Source organism: Oncorhynchus masou, chromosome 24 (assembly GCF_036934945.1).
Source record: "Oncorhynchus masou masou isolate Uvic2021 chromosome 24, UVic_Omas_1.1, whole genome shotgun sequence".
In the NCBI taxonomy this organism is placed as follows: domain Eukaryota; kingdom Metazoa; phylum Chordata; class Actinopteri; order Salmoniformes; family Salmonidae; genus Oncorhynchus; species Oncorhynchus masou.
In genome coordinates this window covers 65,124,124-65,145,708 of record NC_088235.1, presented here as the reverse complement: position 1 = coordinate 65,145,708, position 21,585 = coordinate 65,124,124, and the positions used below count along the sequence as shown (strand labels likewise).

The following is a 21,585-nucleotide window of genomic DNA, read 5'->3' as shown; positions in this document are numbered from 1 at the left end:
TCCAACAGGACAACGACCCTAAGCACACAGCCAAGACAATGCAGGAGTGGCTTTGGGATAAGTCTCTGAATGTCCTTGAGTGGCCCAGCCTGAGCCAGGACTTAAACCTGATCGAATATCTCTGGAGAGACCTCAAAATAGCTGTGCAGCAACACTCCCCATCCAACCTGACAGAGCTTGATAGGATCTGCAGAGAAGAATGGGAGAAACTCCCCAAATACAGGTGTGCCAGGCTTGTAGCGTCATATCAAAGAAGACTTGAGGCTGCAATCGCTGCCAAAGGTGCTTCAACAAAGTACTGAGTAAAGGGTCTGAATACTTAAATGTAATATTTCCTTTTTTTTATGAGCAAAAATGTATAAAATCCAGATTTGCTTTGTCATTATGGGGTATTGTGTGTAGATTGATGAGAATTAAAATAAAATTAAAATACATTTTAGAATAAGGCCTAAAAAATGTGGAAAACGTCAAGGTGTCTGAATACTTTCCGAAGGCATTGTATATACACAATCCACATCCAAACCTGCTACAACCGCCACTGTGGCACACACAGCACACACAATTACCTGAGAGTGCGGTGAGGAAGACCAATCCTACAGTGCCCTTAGCAAACCTCCTCAGCTGGTTCAGACGCTTAGTATTAGCCAACTAGGAGTAGAGGGAGGGGACACAGATTCAAAACATGATTAATATGCAAAGTTTGAGCTTTCGCGTGTGTGCGTGTTTCAGTACCTTGTGCGGCTCGACCATCAGTGTGAGTCCGGTCCATAGACTAGCACAGTAGAGCAGCAGAGCTGACCCCAGGTGAGCAGACAAGCGATATTGACTGACTCGGGGGACATCATAGGATTCTGGCTTCTCCTCCAGACCACTCTTCACCATGTACCAGCCCAGGAGGCCCTACAAGAGGGGAATGGAAAGACATGGGGAAACCATTTTAGACAACTTAAACCGTAGAAGCCATGTACAGCTTAGGTTCTCAGACAGTCCCAGAACATTTGTGTACTGTATCATCTGGAAGAGGCAAATCCAGACCTGCCAACCTTGAATAATTTGTATGAGTACCACTTCAGCATCGTGGCTGCTCCCCACAACTGCGCGAGCGACACTCACACTGCTCAAGTCATGGGCAAATGCACCTTTTTTTGCCTAATAATGATGTTGGTAGAAGACTGCCTCGGTAGGAATGGTAGGCTATAGAGTTATGGGTACTTGGTAATTGGCTGCTCTTCAGTAGCTAACTAGAAACACATTTAAATGTACAATCAGGGCTCTCCCTAGGATTTTCAGACAAGGTGGTGCTGATGTAAGCCTAAGGTTGGGTAGGGGGGAGGTCCGGAGGTGGTCAGCATTAAATTATAGCAAAAGCCTTGTGTTTGGTATTTAATGAAATGAAGGTGGTCTCCATGACACTTTCATAGGTAACATTTAGGGGTAATGATTATTCTAATTAATAGGTGTCTTTATGTGGATAGTCTAGTGAAAATAAACTGTCTTATTCTTACATTATGTTGGGGAGAAAATTCTGAATAATTAAATTACCGGATACCATCTTGTAGTCTAGCGTACTGTAGGTTATTTGGAATATGAAGCAACTGAACTAGGTCTATATGAGCTCGTTTCAGAGCTCCATCATCTCCTTCATTTATTACATCATTGTCTCCATCCCTGACCTGACCTAATCCATCAAGTTAGGTCTGACTACTAGGCTACCATTCATTCAACATGCCTTGTTGACATTGGTGAACTGACTATTATCACATCATTAGCAGCCTACTGTTGACATGCAGCTGTATCAAGAGGACTATATACGTCCCCAACTGTTGAACTGTCGGGTGCTCGCTCTCACTTTCTTTTTCTCCCTCACTTCATCCTCCAACCCTCCTCCATACCTGGAAGATGACAAAATCTAGAGTCTCAGTGCGCATCCCTTCCCAGTGCGCATCCCTTCCCAGTGCCCCCCCCCCCTCATCCCATCTTTACTCTCTTACCTGAAAGAACACAAATCCACAGAGTCCCAGTGCACGTCCCTTCATAGATCTGTTGAAGTAGCCTTTCTTCCAGAAGTAGATCGTGGGGAGGACATAGGCCAGCCCTACCAGCCTGCCCCACATCCTGTGGCCCCACTCCATGTAGAAGATGAACTTAAACTCTGGTAGAGTCATGTCATGGTTCATTCTGGAGAAAAACAGAGCGGACAGTGAGTCAACAATGAGATGAGTAGTCAAAAGTTAAGTAGTTTGGAACAAGCTTATTTGACAGAAAGGCTTGCTATGTTAGAGCAATTCCCAGGTGAAATTAAAACTAATGCTATGGTTTGAGATAGTTAATTACGTTAGCATTTTAAGAGGACATTTGGAGGACTTCTTTTTTTACAAGGCAGGTATAAATTGAGCATTTTCACACAACTGTCGAGTATCTTAGAAAGGTCAGAAACAGGTTCTTAAAGGGATACTGCAAGATTCTAAATTTTCCCACATAACCAGTCAGATGAACTTGTGGATACCATTTGCATGTCTCTGTGTGCAGTATGAAGGAATTACAGAGGAAGAATGCTAGCGTACCTGTAGACATCCAGTCATTGCTCTAACACTACTTAGCGTTGGCTCGCGAAACTACTGCTAACTTTCTTCATATTACACGCAGAGACAAAAAATTGTATCCACGAGTTCATCAAACACAAAGTAGAAAAACAGGAGAATCTCCCAGTATCCCTTTCAAACATAATTATACATGTTCTGTTGATGTAGACTTTGAGGTAGCCTAACTATCAAGACAGATACATACAGGCCAGGCACTCACATTTTGAACTCTGGGAACTGCCGGTACTTGGCAAACTCAGCCTCCCACTCAGCCCGAGTCTGAGGAGGCTTCATCTCTCTCACCAGGTGCCAATCTACCATTGAGAGCCCTGACTCCGTCAGCCTGGATGGGGAGAACACACACAAAGAGTATCTCTCAATAGAATACAAAAACATAGGAGATGTGATTGCAGTGAGTCGTCTTCACAAACATTACAGCTAACTAGCTAGGTCTTGCAACTCCAAGTAAGGCATTTATCCTGCAGGATCAATAACAAGTAGACCCATTCTTGAACACTGAAGATCCAACCAATGTGGTTACAGCTACAGTACATAATACATTGTTTCACTTCCATGATGTGTTGCTGCATTACCTTGTGACACCTCCCAACACCACTGCCCCGACCACCAGTCCACTGCAGCCCAACAGCCATCGGCCGAGGATCCGATTGGTGGCCGCGTTGGGAACTGTAGCTGGAGCTGTGTTGGCTCCTGCCTCTGCTGTGATGGAGTGCTGGCTTCTCTTCGCCAGCCATTGCCGCAAATGAGGAGTCCGCTGTTGTTATGGAAGAGAGGGATGTTAGACCTTCAGCTATACACTGAGTGTACAAAACATTAGGAAATTCCAGCTCTTTCCATGACAGACTGACGAAATGAAAGCTATGATCCCTTATTGAGGTCACCTTTTAAAATCCACTTTAAAAAAATAAAAATATATTTTTTTTTTAATCAGTGTAGCTGAAGGAGAGGAGACAGGTTAAAGTTTGTGTATGTGTGCCATTCGGAGAGTGAATGGCTAAGACAAAAGTTAAGTGCCTTCGAACGGGGTATGGTAGTTGGTGCCAGGCGCACCGGTTTGAGTGTGTCAAGAACTGCAAAACTGCTTGGTTTTTCACACTCAACAGTTGACCATGTGTATCAAGAATGGTCCACCATCCAAAGGACATCCAGCCAACTTGACAACTGTGGGAAGCATTGGTGTCAACATGGGCCTGTGGAAGGCTTTTGACACCTTGTAGAGTCCATGACCCGACAAATTGAGGCTGTTCTGAGGGCAAAAGGGGGTACAACTCAATATTAGGAAGGTGTTCCAAATGTTTTGTACACTCAGTACATACCATGGACAATTGTATGAATGTATACTGCGTTTTATTTTTTTACCCCCTTTTTCTCCCCAATTTCGTGATATCAAAATGTGATCTTGTCTCATCCCTGCAAGGTCGAGTCATGCTTCCTCCGAAACATGACCCGCCAAGCCGTGCTGCTTCTTAACACCCGCTCGTTTAACCCGGAAGCCAGCCAATGTGTCGGAGGAAACACTGACGACCGAGTCAGCTTGCAAGCGCCCGGCCCACCACAAGGAGTCGCTAGAGCATGATAAGCAAAGTAAAGCCCTCCGGCCAGACCCTCCCCTCATTGAGACGACGCTGGGCCAATTGTACGCCGCCCTATGGAACTCCCGGTCACAGCCGGCTGTAACCTCAACACTGCGATGCAGTGCCTTAGACCACTGCACCACTCGGGAGGCCCTTGTTCCTCATACTAAGATGGACCAAGATGTGTTGTTTTTGTACATATTTGTTCATTGGTTTTGCAACAGTCGGTTGGATTGGTCAGTTCATTGATTTTGCAATACGTTGTTGCCATTGATTAAAAGAGTAAGAATTGGATGCACTGTCCAACTTATTTTGGTAAACAATATAAGTTAACAAAACAATTATCAGTTGGTTGTATAAATAATAATGACTAAATATTGCATTAAATGTCCAAATGGAAACCCCTTTCTTAATATGTATTGGCAATAATTAAGTTAATAGTGAGGCATGGAAAAATACTGTGGATGTTTGAAATATGAGTAGGTATGATGATTTGAGCTATGCTTCTTCAGCAGTGGAATAAAAACATTTAGCACTTGAATGTTGTAAAACAATACTGTGTAAATACTGGAGTGATGCATGATTGTTAATAAAATTGTTCATAGAATCATAGGCAACTAGTACATTGAAATTAAATCGTTTTCAAGTCATTGAAACAATGACCTGAAAATTGTGTCCTTTTAACTTTCACTGTCAACCAAAACTGAGCGTAGATTGAATGTCAGGCAGTTGTCTTTACAACATTTTTTTCTAGGATGCCTATTCTGCCATTCATTCCAATTAGACTGGTTTTGGATTACTCCCTGACCGAGATGGCTACCATTTTCACCCCATTATGGAACTTTGAGGGTTTATGACATACCGCATCCTATTAAACACTAGAGGGGTTAAGTGAAAATTGCTTTCGTAGGAAGGCTGGGGGCAATTTCATGAGTTACGACATAGAATCCGTTGCGTGATTAGTTTAGCCTGCAGATTCATACTACAGCTATGTTTGTATTGGTAGTGGTATGAGGTGGGATTATGCAGGTCATTGTTTAACTAGCTACATGTCTAAACAAAAGACTCGACTTCACCAGATGATTACATGGCCCATCAAGTTAGCCAGGTGTGTCTGGGGGTGATTACAGCAATCTACTGTATTTCATGAACATGTGTACATGTCTAGACAATGGTGACCCATTCACTTAGCTAAATGTTGGTGGTTATAGCATTTACTTAATATGAAGGAAGTTTAGATACACTGAGTATAAATGTATTTGGCTAAGGTGTTTCACAATTCCTGACATTACATCCCAGTAAATATTCCCTGTTTTAGGTCCGTTTGGATCACCACTTTATTTTACGAATCTCAAATGTCAGAAAAATAGTAAGAGAGAATGATTTATTTCAGCTTTTATTTCATTCATCACATTCCCAGTGGGTCAGAAGTTTACATGCTACCAAATACTAATTCAGTGTATTTCCGTTAATATTTTTAACTTGGAGTCAAACTTATCAAGTAGCCTTCAACAAGCTTCCCACAATAAGTTGGGTGAAATTTGGACCATTCCTCCAGACAAAGCTGGCTTAACTGAGTCAGGTTTGTAGGCCTCCTTGCTCCCACACGCTTTTCAGTTCTGCCCACAAATTTTCTATGGGATTGAGGTCAGGGCTTTGTGATGGCCACTCCAAAACCTTAACTTTGTTGTCTTTAAGCCATTTTGCCACAACTTTGGAAGTATACTTGGGGTCAATGTCCATTTGGAAGACCCATTTGCGACCAAGCTTTAACTGATGTCTTGAGATGTTGCTTCCATATATCCACATACTTTTCCTGGCTCATGATGCCATCTATTTTATGAAGTGCACCAGTCCCTCTTGCAGCAAAGAATTCCCACAACATTATGCTGCCACCCCCGGGCTTCACGGTTTGGATGGCTTTCTTCAGCTTGCAAGCCTCCCCCTTTTTCCTCCAAACATAACGATGGTCATTACGGCCAAACAGTTCTATTTTTTTTTCTTGTTAAACCAGAGGACATTTCTCCAAAAAGTACAATCTTTGCCCCCATGTGCTGTTGCAAACCGTAGTCTGGATTTTTTATGGCGGCTTTGGAGCAGTGGCCTCTTCTTTGCCTAGCGGCCTTTAAGGTTAAGTCGATATAGGACTCGTTTTACTGTGGATATAGATACTTTGTACCGGTTTCCGCCAGCTTCTTCACAAGGTCTTTTGCTGTTGTTCTGGGATTGATTTGCACTTTTCACACCAAAGTACGATCATCTCTAGGAGACAGAACACATCTCCTTCCTGAGCGGTATGACAGCTGCCTGGTCCCATAGCATTTATACTTGAGTACTATTGTTGATACAGATGAATGTGGTACCTTCTGGCGTTTGGTAATTGCTCCCAAAGATGAACCAGACTTGTGGAGGTCTTCAATTTTTTTTCTGAGATCTTGGCTGATTTCTTTTGATTTTCCAGTGATGTCAAGCAAAGAGGCACTGAGTTTGAAAGTGGCCTTGAAATACATCCACAGGTACACCTCCAATTTACGTCAATTAGCCTATCAGAAGCTTCTAAAGCCATGACATAATTGTCTGGAATTTTCCAAGCTGTTTAAAGTCAGTCAACTTAGTGTATGTAAACTTATGACCCACTGGAATTGTGATACAGTGAATTATAAGTGAAATAATCTGTCTGTAAACAGTTGTTGGAAAAATAACTTGTGTCATGCACAAAGTAGATGTCCTAACGGACTTGCCAAAACTATAGTTTGTTAACAAGAAATTTGTGATGTGGTTGTAAAACGAGTTTTAATGACTTCAACATAAGTGTATATAAACTTCCGACTTCAACTGTATATGACCTGCAGTCAGATTAGGATGTAGGCTAAGGGCTAGCGAAAGTGTATTTTTACCTGCAGTTTTTCCCTTATTGTAGGCTACTACTTTTACCGCTTTTAGCTTTGAAATCTTTGGTTGTTTACTAAATTACTCACTATGTTTAGCACATGGTCTCACATGTGAATCCTTAAAGAGACGGGTTGGGCTAAGGCTTAAGAGCGTGTGAATGATGCTGAATGGGTGTAGACAAAGAAGAACACTCCAGTAGATGTACCAAAACATTCAAGGACCATTTTCTCAAAAGCGGGGTTACAAGTTAATCAACTTTCAAAGTAGAATTATTTTCCCATTGCTCCTCAACTGCAGTGTATGATATACCATTTTCTAGCTCGGCGTCTCCACTTTTATCCAATGTAAAAATAAATTGAAAATGTTGCTCCATAAGATCGAGACGGTCGGTCACATTTACTCTCGTCCATCTGACTTCGCAATCCAATAATGCTCGCTCTAGAATGACGTAAAAAATAGTAATAATTTAACCTATATTTAAATAGGCAAGTCAGTTAAGAGCAAATTCTTATTTTACAATGACGGCCTACCCCGGCCAAGCCCTAACCCGGACGATGCTGGGCCAATTGTCCTCCACCCTATGGGACTCCCAATCACGGCCGGTTGTGATAGAGCCTGGAATCGAACCACGGTCTGTAGTGACGCCTCTAGCACTGAGATGCAGTGCCTTCGACCGTGCGCCACCAGTTCTTTAAAAAAGTAAGACTTGTTTCTGTACAAAATATCCTTATTGTTCCAAATGAAATACCTATGCTAGGAGACATTGTTTATATATTAACCACCACACTAAGAATACTTGTCTTTGAAAAGCAGATAATTTTGTAGGAATCTTATCAATGTTATAGTTACAATTTAAAATGAAATTGAAGCCACCAAAACGGGAGAAGATGAGGGATGAAATTCCAAATTGAAGTAGGATTCTTTAAGAATATAATATTTAACCCAATTTATCTTAAAAAAGTATTAAAGAAAAAATTGAGACCACCATATTCATATGTGTTCATAACAACAGATTTCCTAATATAATGTGTACGATTTTTCCAGATGAAGTTGCAAAGCATCTGGACAACCGCTTTACCTATACTTGTAGGGACTGGGCTGCATAAGGAAGTCTTGAAATACCTTCAGCTTTAGAAAGCAATACTTGACCTTTCAAGGATAAATCCCTTTGCAACCTATGGTTCATCTTTTTTAGTTTTTTTCAAAAATAGGTATGACATTTCATGAGCATCTTTCCTATTGATCCTTAGATATGATAATCAAGGTATGTTACTTTTTCCTTGACTGAAACATTGCATTTAGAGGGTATCACAGTTTTTTAACAGCAAACAATTCACACTTAAGGTTTAGGCAAAGACCAGATGCTTTGGAAAAAAATATTTTTCACATCGACTGCTCTAGGAGTCTGGTCAGCATCTTTCAAAAAGAGGGTGGTGTCATCTGCAAGCTGACTTATGATAATATCTCTGTCAGCAATAGAGATCCCTTTTATATTGCTGGATTTAACAGAACTTGTAAGAAGTTGGGTTGCAAGCAGGAAGAGATAAGGTGAAATTGGGCAACCTTGCCTAATTCCTCTTTTCAAATCAAATCTAGGAGAAGTGCCATGCTTTAATTTAATGGAACTGTTCCCATTCATATAAAAAGTTAATAGTGCTACAAAATAATTCCCCCAAACAAAATTTCAAGGGAGAAAAATAGAAACACATGTTCCACTGTATCGAAGACTTTATAAAAGTCTAAGAAGACAAAACTATCTTTGAAGATTAGATCAGAATAGTCAATAAGGTAACACCAATAACACCAGTTGGATATATGTCTATTTCTCATGAAGCCAGATTGGGTCTCATATATAATTGAGTCCAATACTGCCTTCATTCTTTTTGCAAATATAGAGGCTAATATTTTGTAGTCATTATTGAGCAGACAGACTGGACACCAATTATTGAGGAGAATTAAGTATTTATTGGGCTTAGATATTAATGTAATCAGACCTTGAGTCAAACTGGGAGGGAAAGCATTATTTGCAATGTTTTCAGAAAAGACCTCCAACAGATAGGGCTAACTGTTGAGAAAAGGTTTTGTAAAACTCAGCAGATATAGCATCAGTCCCAGGAGACTTATTATTTTTAAGGTGTTCAATAGAATAAATTACCTCTTCAAATATAATAGGGTCATCACACTGTTCCTTCTCAGCCTCCCCAATTGATTTCCCATTCCCCAGAGAGAGAACTATATAAATTAAATTACTGTAGAAGTTGCAACTAAAGTTAGATGATCCCAAATTAATCTGTGATGAGAAAAGTAACATTTAATTGTATTATTTTTAGAGTGGTATTTTTCTAACCTGAAAAAAATGTGACTTTTGTTCACCCTCTAGCCATTTCTTCCTAGATCGGACAAAGGCTCCCTCTGCTTTAAGTTAATACATATCTTCCAACTTGTGTTGTAACTCAGAACATATTTGTCCTCTGAGAGACTTTCAACAGGCTTTTGAACAAGACAGGTGATATTTGTAATTACACTTCTTCAGCTCTCTATTTTTCCAACCTCCTATTTAAAAAATCTCCCAGTTATTACTGTATGAATTGTAATTTATAGCTTTGTTCCAGAAGTGTGTGATTAAATTGTTTATCTCCATCTTGACCAACTCATGTTTTAAAATAGAGCCATTTAGCTTCCAGTAGGATGCTGTGCCAAGGCCATAATCAGAGATTAAAAGTTGAATGTCAATATAAATAGCTCTATGATCAGTAAGGGGAGTGACAAGGATGTTAACCTCTTGAAACTCTAGGGGCGCTATATCATTTTTGGATAAAAAGACGTGCCCGTTTTAAGCGCAATATTTTGTCACAAAAAGATGCTCGACTATGCATATAATTGATAGCTTTGGAAAGAAAACACTCTGACGTTTCCAGAACTGCAAAGATATTCTCTGTGCGTGCCCTAGAACGTGAGCTACAGGCAAAACCAAGATGAAACGGCATCCAGGAAATCAGCAGGATTTTTGAGGCTCCGTTTTCCATTGTCTCCTTATATGGCTGTGAATGCGAGAGGAATGACCCTGCCCTTTCTGTCGTTTCCCCAAGGTGTCTGCAGCATTGTGACGTATTTGTAGGCATATCATTGGAAGATTGACCATAAGAGACCACATTTACCAGGTGTCCGCCCGGTGTCCTGCGCCAAAATTGGTGCGCAAACCTCAGCTGCAAGTATTTTTCCATGGAATTCAGAGAAGAAAGCAGGCTTCCACGAACGATATATCAATGAAGAGATATGTGAAAAAACACCTTGAGGATTGATTCCAAACAACGTTTGCCATGTTTCGGTCGATATTATGGAGTTAATTCGGAAAAAGTTTGACGTTCTTGGTGACTGAATTTTCGGTTCGTTTTGGTAGCCAAATGTGATGTATAAAACGGAGCGATTTCTCCTACACAAAGATTCTTTCAGGAAAAACTGAACATATGCTATGTAACTGAGAGTCTCCTCATTGAAAACATCCGAAGCTCTTCAAAGGTAAATGATTTTATTTATTTGGTTATCTGGTTTTTGTGAAAATGTTGTGTGCTAAATGCTACTCAAAATGCTAAGCTAGCTTAGCATACTCTTACACAAATTAGTGATTTGCTATGGTTCAAAAGCATATTTTGAAAATCTGAGATGACAGTGTTGTTAAGAAAAGGCTAAGCTTGAGAGCAGGCGCATTATTTTCATTTTATTTGCGATTTTCAGAAATCGTTAACGTTACGTTATGCTAATGAGCTTGAGGCTATAACTGGATACAGGTTTTTTTCATAGCCAAACGTGAACAAAACGGAGCGATTTGTCCTACACAAATAATATTTTTTTGAAAAACTGAACATTTGCTATCTAACTGAGAGTCTCCTCATTGAAAACATCTGAAGTTCTTCAAAGGTAAATGATTTTATTTGAATGATTTTCTTGTTTTTGTGAAAATGTTGCTGGCTGAATTCTAGGCTTATAGCTATGTTAGTAATCAATACTCTTACACAAATGCTTGTTTAGCTATGGTTGAAAAGCATATTTTGAAAATCTGAGATGACAGTGTTGTTAACAAAAGTCTAAGCTTGAGAGCAAATATATTTATTTCATTTAATTTGCGATTTTCATGAATAGTTAACGTTGCGTTATGCTAATGAGCTTGAGGCTATAAATAGAATCCCGGATCCGGGATTGCGCGACGCAACAGGTTAACATCCTTGATTTCCATGCATGCAAAGTCAACTGTTTTTTTTAAGCACTCCATTTCCTTGAGTTGTCACCGACCATTTTCTCTATGGCATTAGCCTTGCATTGATGAGCCTGGAGAGAGTGGCGATAACATCATTATTGGCAGTGGCATCTGGGCCCAGTTCAAACATGCCTTTCTTGGAAGCTGAAGGTTTTCTTGGGATTATAGGCAAAGAAGGAAAATCCTCATCTGACACGGTAAGTGTCAGAGTCAGTCAGGTCAGTATAGTTGTGGCAGTTGTCATCAAAGCATTTACCTCCTGTATAACGACATTGGATGATGCCTGAGCATTGCTAGCGGAGGAGGTAGCCAAGATTTCTCTTTGAGACAATTTGGAAAATATCATCTTAAATCATCAATAACCTGGTGTTTTTAGCAAGAAAATAATTAATTTGGCAGTTCAAAATAATGTACGGATATTAGAAGCATGTCTATCTAATACATTTAATGACAAACCATCTAACTACTTGGTTAAACATGTGAATTACCTGTTGCACAACGTTTCGTTCAGTGCAGGTGTTGGAAACAGGTTTGCCATACACCTGTGCAACATGTAGTTCATATGTTTAACCAAGTAGTTAGATAGTTTGTCATTAAATGAATTAGATGTACAGATATTAGAAGCATATCGATTACTGACTCGTGACTGACAATTGTGAAAAACGTTAGCTAAAACCCTAAAACGAGGTGAAGTCAGACCATCTACTTAAATAGGCAATAGAAGAAAAAGCCTGTCTATCATGTTCATTTGATTGGGTAAAGACGAACCGTCACTCCAAAATTAGCGGACCAATGGAGACTCATTGGCTACGCCTCCCTCTAAATCCCGCCCTTCACGGGAAAATAATGACAAAACTCGCAATCGAAAAGACTGGCAGTGAAAGCAAAGATACGAGTGGCGTAACCAAAAGGTAGTACATGCAGGCAAGGGCGTAGGCAAAATGTATTCAATAGGATTGATTGCTGGGAAAGTTTAACCGAAAACGATTTTTGCATTCGTTTTCAAATATTTTTTAATCATGTCGGAGTTTTGCTCTCGCTTTAAAATAATTTGAATTCAAAACTTATTTAAACCGTCCTCAAATGTTTACATTCAACTTTATTTTTCATGTTCACGATTTATTTAGTTTTAATTCAATACATTTGGCGTTAAATTGACCCCATAAATGTCATCGTCACAACATTGCAGTTAAAAACGACTGCCTACCAGCACCGATTTCTGAATGCTAGCTATATACCAGTTTATATGAACTGGACTTAGTCACTTCTAAATCTGAAAAGGAACAACTTCTAAATGTTATTCAGCGAAAAACAGCCACATATTCAAATTGGACTTTAGTAACCACATTGTGGGTGTGTTACAATACATCAATCATGACGAATATCCACTTTGTTCGATCAGTTGTTTAATGTGCTTCAATCGAGCGTCCTTGTTCTATACGACACGGTCTGCGTTACATTGCCCTCTTTAGCTACCGCATCTACTGTATGCTTCCTTCACCTTAGAGTGAAATTTATGCCGCGTTCCAAAAAAAACAGGGAACTCGAAACTCCGATGTCAGTGCGTTCAAGACAACTGGGAACTCCGTGGAAAAACCAGGTCCGACTGGAAACAATAGTTTTGAACGGTCATTCAACCCAGAATTCCAAGTCCGGAAATCGGGCATCTTTCTTGACCTCCGACTTAAAAAAAAATCACTGACGTCATGATTTGACCTTTTTCCCCCGAGTTCCAAGTTGCCTTGAAAACAGCAAGACATGAAAACCACTTTCTGACATGATAACGTTAGCAGCTTGCTAGCTAGCCCATTTCCTCCACTTACATTGCTCTGCTGAAATCCTCTCCCAGCATTTCGACAGCCACACGACACCAACGTCCGTAACGAAGGGAGCAGCATCCTTATTTAAAATGGTCCTCTCACGCAACAGCGGTAGGAAGACGGGGCATCGATACAAAAAAAACGTTACACAACCGTAAGTGTTTCCTAACAGAGACATGCAATTCAACTCTGACCTCTGACGTCACATCGAGGCTATACAAATACAATTTTACAGTTCTTTAAAAAAAAAATAATATCACAAACATACATGTATAAATTGATACTTGTGGATTAAAAACCCATATTCAATCAACTCTTTCTATGATTGACGTTTCACCAGGACGATTAATCGATCACAGATAGGGCAAAATAGATGAGCGTGACCCATGGCGGAATGAAGGGTTGGTTCTTGACAACAAGTGAAGGCTGAAACGGTGGAAAGTTGACGCGCACACAGAACAGGGAGCTAGTAATACAAATATTTGGCTGAACACGGAAGTCGAAACTTGAAATAGCTTAAAAGTTTGGTATTTGTCGACATATGCTGTGTGAATTGATTTTGAGTAACGTTACACCAGTCTGGCATTTCATGGAAACAATATATCTCTCTGTGTGTGCGTAGGATGGCAGAGGGCTTTTTGATGGAGGTGTGTGTGGACAGTGTGGAGTCTGCCATCAACGCCGAGAGGGGAGGTAGGCTATGCTGCTGTAATGCTATAGTGTAAACTAACCTCCCCTAAGTGAAGTTGACTTTAGACCAGGACTCTGCCATACCGTTCCTGGAGAGCTACCCTCCTGTAGGTTTTCAATCCAATCCCAGCTGTAGCTCACCTGATTCAGCTTATCAACCAGCTAATTATTAGAATCAGGTGCATTAGATTAGGGTTGGTTGTGTGCTTGCCGAAGAGGAGTAGACTTGTGACGCTGAAAACCGTTTAAATGTTCTTTACCTCATCAAAAACATAAAGTTGGCCCTTGTTTGAGTGTGAGAAAGGTCTTGACAACACGCTTGGGTTGGAAATGGCAGCCAGTACTGTGGACGTAATGGAGGAAAGGTTGGAGAAGCAACAGCTGTGCTGGAATGCGAACAATATGGGTGTCAGTTCTGATGATATGGAGCGGGAGGATGAGATATAATAAAGAAGGCCAAGGTAGGAAGCAAGAGTAATAATGTGTTAGAGTGGAAAGCGGTGATGGTGTTTGGTGAGACCACAGGGCCTCATTTACACCATATCTGACTAACCAATGTTGTAGAGAGAGGTGAAGTCAAACTAGCCTGGTTTGTTGGAAAAGGTAGATTGATAATATTTTGTGGTAGTCCGGCTCAGCAAGGGAAGATCGTGCCAATAAAAAAAGAGAAGATTAGGGGTTGGGGTTCCAATATCTATGTCCATAGATTATATTAATGTGAAGGGAGGCAGTGATTGAGGCCAAAAGGTTGATCAGTAGGAAAGCAGGTCAAAGATGTGAAAGCGTATCAGTGCTGCTGAGGTTTGAGGTTTTGCCTGGACAAGTACAGATAGGATTCCTTAGTTTTAATGTCAGAGAATTTGTCACTATTCCCATTGCAGTGTTTTAAATGTCAAAGAATGGGACATGTAGCTGATCTGTGTAAAGGAAAGAAAATATGTGCCAAGTGTGGAGGGGACCGTGAATGTGGGACCAATGTGAAGGTTAAGTGTTGTAATTGTGGAGGGGAACATAGTGCAGTATTCGGTGGATACCAGGTGCAGAGAGGGTGAGGTATATCATCAGTCATGATGTATCATATGCAGAGACAAAGACAGATTGGTGGAACTACAGTGCGGACTGATGGAGCTTCCATGGCTGCTCCTGTACTAAGTGTACCTACTGTCGGGGCTGGTGCTTCTGCTGGTCCTGGCATGGTTTGCAATTATGAATGTGCTTTGATAGTGACTAAAGTTAACTTCATAGCTTTCATTGGTAAGGTTGTCAACACGACTCGGGTTGTGGAAAGCAGAAATGCCAGGTTGAAGGTTATAGTGGCACTCACTGTCATTGAGGGTACTTGTAGGAGTACAACTTCCATTAGCATTACGTCACTACATGCCGCACCCACCAGCATTACGTCATTACATGCACGCTAGCTAATATACGCTAGTACTAGCTAGTATGCATGTAATGCTTCTCGTGACGTAATGCTAGTGGGTGCGGCATGTATTGATGTAATGCAAATAGCTAGCTAGCTAGGTAGTGTACTTGCTAAATTGTGCTAGCTAGAATGTACAACGCTAGCTAGCTAGCACACATGTCTGTTGAAGCCAGACCCTATTGAACCCAGCTCTCGCATGGCTTAACTTGGTGGGCGAGGTATGTAGTTGATCATCACTACACACCGTGGGTCGTCATTGTAACCAAGAATTTAACTAGGCTAGGCTTAACTAACTTGCCTAGTTTAGACCCTACACCAATCTGCTCCCGAGTGACACAGTGGTCTAAGACACTGCATTTCAGTGCAAGAGGCGTCACTGCAGTAACTGGTTCGAATCCAGGCTGCATCACATGATTGTGAGTCACATAGGGCTGCGCACAATTCGCCCAGCGTTGTCCGGAGTAGGCCGTCATTGTAAATAAGAATTTGTTCTTAACTGACTTTCTTAGTTAAATCAAAATAAATACTTGGTGTATGTCTGTAACCCACAGGTGCTGGTCGGCTGGAGCTGTGTTCTAGTCTGCTAGAAGGAGGAATCACGCCCAGTATAGGTGAGGGTGAGACCCACAGCCTGTATATGGGTAAACCCATACAATCTTAATTCATGTTTATGGGTGTCTGTCAACGGATGGCATAAAAGATTGCGTTCATGTAGTGCTTTTCACTGTCTCAAAGTGCGTTATGTTGTATGAAGGTAGTGTTTTCACATGGTAATGAAAAGGCACATTTGTCTTCACTTTTGTGTTGTAACCTCTTTCTCTCCATCACTTGGTTTGGCCCAGGTCTGCTGCAGGTGGTGAAGCAGTATGTGCGAATCCCGGTCTATACCATGATCCGTCCACGCGGGGGGGATTTCCTGTACTCGGACCGTGAGGTGGAGGTGATGAAAAAGGACATTGAGCTGGTGAGGAGTCATGGGGCAGATGGACTGGTGCTGGGAGCTCTGACTGAGGATGGGAGAGTAGACGCTGAACTCTGTATGGAATTGCTAGGTAGGAGTGTGCGTGAATTCATGCAATTTAAGTGGGCACAGAGTCTTGGCCCTGCCATCTGAGATTCCTGGGATCCTTAAGCGAGGGTTTGAAAATCGACAAACTGTCAGTGATGCGGATTATAATTTAATCCAATATATTCCTTTATTCCCTCTCCACCAGCTGTTTCTCGTCCTCTACCTGTTACTTTTCACAGAGGTAAAACAGCTTCCTATGGTTTCATGACTGTTTGGTCTGGTCTTAGTGACATTTATGTTAAGACAGACTAACATGAAAGAAATTGACCCCAACCCTGACCTTTTATTGCTGTGTTTTAGCCTTTGACATGGTGCACGACCCCATGGTTACCTTGGAGATGCTGGTGTCTTTGGGGTTTGAGCGTGTTCTGACCAGCGGATGTGACTGTTCAGCTCTGGAAGGACTGCCTCTCATCAAACGCCTGGTGGAACAGGTGAGTCTGGAACAATAGGCAGGGATCCAATCCTAAAACTTACTCCTCCTACCCAGTTCCAAAACAACCCCAAACCACCATACACACAGGGTGCACCTCAATTGTCTAAAGAGACTTTCTCGCCTAATGTCCTCCCATTCACCTTAGAAGAAATAGGTTTCAAAACTAATTTCACACCTTATTCATCCAACATATCATGTCAGCTGTCTTGGCCCTCTGTCCCCTTACATGTTTTCTGATCTGTCCTTTGCTACCTTTTCACCAATCCTGTCTTTTCATCCAACAGGCTAAAGGGAGAATAACCATTATGCCTGGTAAGTTCCCTACATTCGTTTAAGTCAAGTGAATTCCCCTTTTCAGCTGATTATCACTGGATACAAGTCTGCAGTAACAATGTACCTAATGTTATTATCTTTTTTAATGTGTGTGTCTGTTCTAGGAGGGGGTATTACAGAGCGGAATCTCCAGAGGATTCTAGAAAGTTCTGGGGTTCTGGAGTTCCATTGTTCTGCTCGCTCCAGTAAGGACTCTGCCATGAAGTTCAGGTGAGCCCTTGCCATAAAGCAAGCCCGTTTACCCATAAAGCACTTGTGACAATGCTTTTAGTTAAAAGCGCTACATAAATGAAATTAGTACTTCATTTATTAGTTCTGTCTGCTCTCCCCTGCAGAAACTCCTGTGTGAACATGGGCGCCTCGCTGACAGCTCCCGAGTATGGCCTGAAGGTGGCAGACGTGAGCAAAGTCCGCTCTCTGAACGCTATAGCCAAGAACACCCTGTAGTGACGACAAGCACATACACACCTGAACTCCCTGTATGGCTGCTGGACAGCTGTCCTCAGCCCCTTTGGGTAGCAGGTCCTCCTGCTCCTATTGAGCCTGACCCCAAAATAGTGTACTATATAAGGAATAGTTCAGAGGCTCTCTTACACTGTTCCTGGAGAGCTACCATCCTGTAGGTCTTTCCTCCAACCCTAATCTAGCTCACCTGATGCTAATAATGAGCTGGTTTATAAGCTGAATCACAACTGGGGTTCGGTTGAAAAACTACATGAGGGTAGCTGTCCAGGAACAGGGTTGGAGTACCCTGGAATAAGGTGTAAGTTGGAAGCTAATCAATGTATTTTTGTAGTAATTTCTAAAAGTGAAGTCATGTTTACACAATGACTAAATAAAAAGGTATATAGGCTATCATCATATCCCTTAGGCATTGTAAGATGTGTGAGGTTTCATACAGCTTTGTATTCACAATAGTTGATTAGGCATTGAATTACACAATCGCAGAATCCTGTTTCCTGGAGGTTCAGCTTGATGTCATTACTTGTTATGTGGAGAGTTCCCCTCCATACAATGAAAAGTGATTTGAATATTGGGGAAAGCGCAATATAAATCCAATTATTATTAGAGTTATTGATAGAAAATAGAGACCTGCACACTGTTAATGTGGAAAAAGACATGTTTATATTATAAATTCATGTTTAAAATGTTCTTAGGGAGCGTCAAAATTGTCACCTGGAGGAAAATGGGGGAGGGTCATGCTTTTCATATTTCAATCAGGGAGTTTTTTATTTTTTATTTTAAAATATAGTCCAGTGGAGGGTCATTTGTAATTGATTAAATGTCATATTGCTCAATGTTTGGGAATTAGTTGCTTATTATATCTCGACATGTGCCCGACGCTGCCCCTCATTCCCGATTCCAGTGTTGTAGTACTGGAGTCCGGTCTAGAGACCACGTTTTGAGCGTCTGGGTCTTGTCTCGATATCGGATACATTTGTAATTTCTAACCGAGACTAACTTTTTTACATTTTATTTCACCTTTATTTAACCAGGTAGGCCAGTTGAGAACAAGTTCTCATTTACAACTGCGACCTGGCCAAGATAAAGCAAAAGCAGTATGAAACAAACGTACAGTAAATGACACAATAGAAAAATCTGTATACAGTGTGTGCAAATGAAGTAAGGAGGTAAGGCAATAAACAGCCTCTGAACTATTACTTTGCCAATAGTGGCAAAGTAATTACAATTTAGCAATTTAAACTGGAGTGATATGTGCAGATGTGGAAGTAGAAATACTTGTGTGCAAAAGAGCAGAAAAACATATGGGGAGGAGGTAGGTAGTTGGTTAGATGGGCTGTGTACAGCTGCAGCGATCGGTAAGCTGCTCTGACAGCTGATGCTTAAATTTAGTGAGGGAGATATGTCTCCAACATACCGATTTATGATTTTTTGATGCCGATTATTGGAGGGTCAAAAAAAGCTGATGCTGATTATTCGGCCAATTTTTAAAAATGTATTTATTTGTAATAATGACAATTATAACAATACTGAATGAACACTTATTTTAACTTAATATAATACATCAATAAAATCAATTTAGCCTCAAATAAAATGAAACATGTTCAATTTGGTTTAAATAATGCAAAAACAAAGTGTTGGAGAAGTAAAAGTGAAATATGTGCCATGTAAGAAAGCTAACGTTTAAGTTCCTTTGTCAGAACAGGTGAACGAACATGAAAGCTGGTGGTTCCTTTTAACATGAGTCTTCAATATTCCCAGGTAAGAAGTTTCAGGTTGTAGTTATTATAGGATTATAGGACTATTTCTCTCTATACCAGTTGTATTTCATATACCTTTGACTATTGGATGTTCTTATAGGCACTTTAGTATTGCCAGTGTAAAAGCATAGCTTCTGTCCCTCTCCTCGCTCCTACCTGGGCTTAAACGAGGAACACAATGACAGCCACCCTCGACGCAGTGTTACCCATGCAGAGCAAGGGGAACAACCACTCCAAGTCTCAGAGCGAGCCTAATCTCGGGAGTTGATAGGCTTGAAGTCATAAACAGCTGCTGGCAAACGCACAAAAGTGCTGTTTGAATGAATGCTTATGAGCCTGCTGGTGCCTACCATCGCTCAGTCGGACTGCTCTATCAAATCATAGACTTAGTTATAACATGATAAAACACAGAAATGGGGCGGCAGGGTAGCCTAGTGGTTAGTTTTGGACTAGTAACCGGAAGGTTGCAAGCTCAAACCCTCGAGCTGACAAGGTCGGGAAATAAAAATAAATAATTGAAAATAAGAATTTGTTCTTAACTGAGTTGCCTAGTTAAATAAATGTAAAAGAAAAAAAAAATACGAGCCTTAGGTCATTAATATGGCCGAATCCGGAAACGATCATCTCGAAAACAGGACGTTTATTCTTTCAGTGAAATATCTAACGGGTGGCATCCATAAGTCTAAATATTCCTGTTACATTGCACAACCTTCAATGTTGTATGTCATAATTACGTAAAATGCTGGCAAATTAGGCGGCCCAAACTGTTGCATATACACTGACTCTGCGTGCAATGAACGCAAGAGAAGTGACACAATTTCACCTGGTTAATATTGCCTGCCTACCTGGATTTCTTTTAGCTAAATATGCAGTTTTAAAAATATATACTTCTGTGTATTGATTTTAAGAAAGGCATTGATGTTTATGGTTAGGTACACATTGGAGCAACGATACGCACCGCATCAATTATATGCAACGCAGGACATGCTAGATAAACTAGTAATATCATCAACCATGTGTAGTTATAACTAGTGATTGATTGTTTTTTATAAGATAAGTTTAATGCTAGCTAGCAACTTACCTTGGCTTACTGCATTTGCATAACAGGCAGTCTCCTCGTGTAGTGCAATGAGAGGCAGGTGGTTAGAGCGTTGGACTAGTTAGCTGTAAGTTTGCAAGCTTGAATCCCCCGAGCTGACAAGGGAAACATCTGTCGTTCTGCCCCTGAACGAGGCAGTTAACCCACCGTTCCTAGACCGTCATTGAAAATAAGAATGTGTTCTTAACTGACTTGCCTAGTTAAATAAAGGTGTAACATTTTTTTAAATAAATTGGCCAAATCTGTGTTCAAAAATACAGATTTCCGAAAACTTGAAATCGGCCCTAATTAATCGGCCATTCCAATTAATCGGTCGACCTCAATACTAAGCCTACCTGATAATATACGGTGTTTACATTTTTTATTTTTCACAAATTCATTGATGATCAGATACTTGTTCTGTTGCGCTAAATGTTTATAGTTGATAGTCTAAGTTTGGAACAGTGCTAAAGTTGTCCTCTTTAACAATAGCCTGTATAGAAATCAATACTTCTCTTGTTCTGCAGCATGCATTCATTCGTTGTCATGCTCTATTGTAGTATTAAAAAAGATTCTACTTGTCTACAGTCATGTAGAATTGCATTAATTGTGTTTCTAAAAGGCCATTTTTTTTTTCTCAGACCAAATAAGATGATAGATACATGCAGTGTTTTTTTTACAATGGAGATCTTTTCACTGCTTACCTTGACCACGGTAGTCTGCGAATCCACAACCTTCTGGCTACTTTGCCATGTAATGCAAACGAAGAACAGTTTCTAAAACTGCACCTAAGGCTCTGGTCTGTCCTTAAAGTAAGAGTATATAGTAGGAATGTTCCCTGCTATCCACTTTGTTTTAATTATTATTTTGGTTATAGTGGAGGGTTTCAAGTGTTCAGGGAGGGTTGAGTAAAAATATATTTTACTGAAGGGAGGGCCATCCATTTTCATTTCAGAGAGATCCGATTTTCTCCAGGTATCCCTCATTAAACATAATGTAGTCCCTTATTGACACATGCCCTGTGCCATTTGCTTTAAATTCAATCCAACGAATGTTCTTGAATATGCTTTGTGGAATGTCATAATAATGAATAGAAAGGTGTGCGAATATGACTTTTGTAAGGGATTGATGGAACTACTAGAACTTTAACCCCTGTTAATTTCTTTGCAGTGAAACATTTTTTATAACTA

General features: G+C 40.6%; 2 protein-coding genes across 4 annotated transcripts in view; one reads left to right on the top strand and one right to left on the bottom strand.

The window, feature by feature from the left end:
- Nucleotides 1-13,266, bottom strand: part of LOC135512494 (heme A synthase COX15) — a 19,706-nt gene extending 6,440 nt beyond the window's left edge. Inside the window, exons 1-6 of the mRNA XM_064934574.1 lie at nucleotides 13,148-13,266; nucleotides 3,176-3,357; nucleotides 2,803-2,925; nucleotides 1,992-2,178; nucleotides 733-900; nucleotides 567-648 (exon numbers count right to left, since the gene is read on the bottom strand). Of these exons, the coding sequence (XP_064790646.1) occupies nucleotides 567-648; nucleotides 733-900; nucleotides 1,992-2,178; nucleotides 2,803-2,925; nucleotides 3,176-3,357; nucleotides 13,148-13,222 (817 nt within the window). The 5' untranslated portion in view covers nucleotides 13,223-13,266. The remainder of the gene's footprint in view (nucleotides 1-566; nucleotides 649-732; nucleotides 901-1,991; nucleotides 2,179-2,802; nucleotides 2,926-3,175; nucleotides 3,358-13,147) is intronic.
- On the top strand, nucleotides 11,396-21,585 carry cutc (cutC copper transporter homolog (E. coli)). 3 transcript variants are annotated; one of them, XM_064934577.1, is made up of 9 exons: nucleotides 11,396-11,521; nucleotides 13,767-13,837; nucleotides 15,809-15,868; nucleotides 16,100-16,309; nucleotides 16,472-16,507; nucleotides 16,627-16,760; nucleotides 17,047-17,074; nucleotides 17,200-17,305; nucleotides 17,431-21,585. In XM_064934577.1, exons 2-9 carry the CDS (start codon nucleotides 13,768-13,770, stop codon nucleotides 17,540-17,542), a joined length of 756 nt encoding a protein of 251 aa, XP_064790649.1. In that variant the 5' UTR covers nucleotides 11,396-11,521; nucleotide 13,767; the 3' UTR covers nucleotides 17,543-21,585. The 3 variants fall into 3 exon arrangements, with proteins under 3 accessions (XP_064790649.1, XP_064790647.1, XP_064790648.1); XM_064934575.1 differs by lacking the exon at nucleotides 11,396-11,521 and adding an exon at nucleotides 12,167-12,235; XM_064934576.1 differs by lacking the exon at nucleotides 11,396-11,521 and adding an exon at nucleotides 13,214-13,298.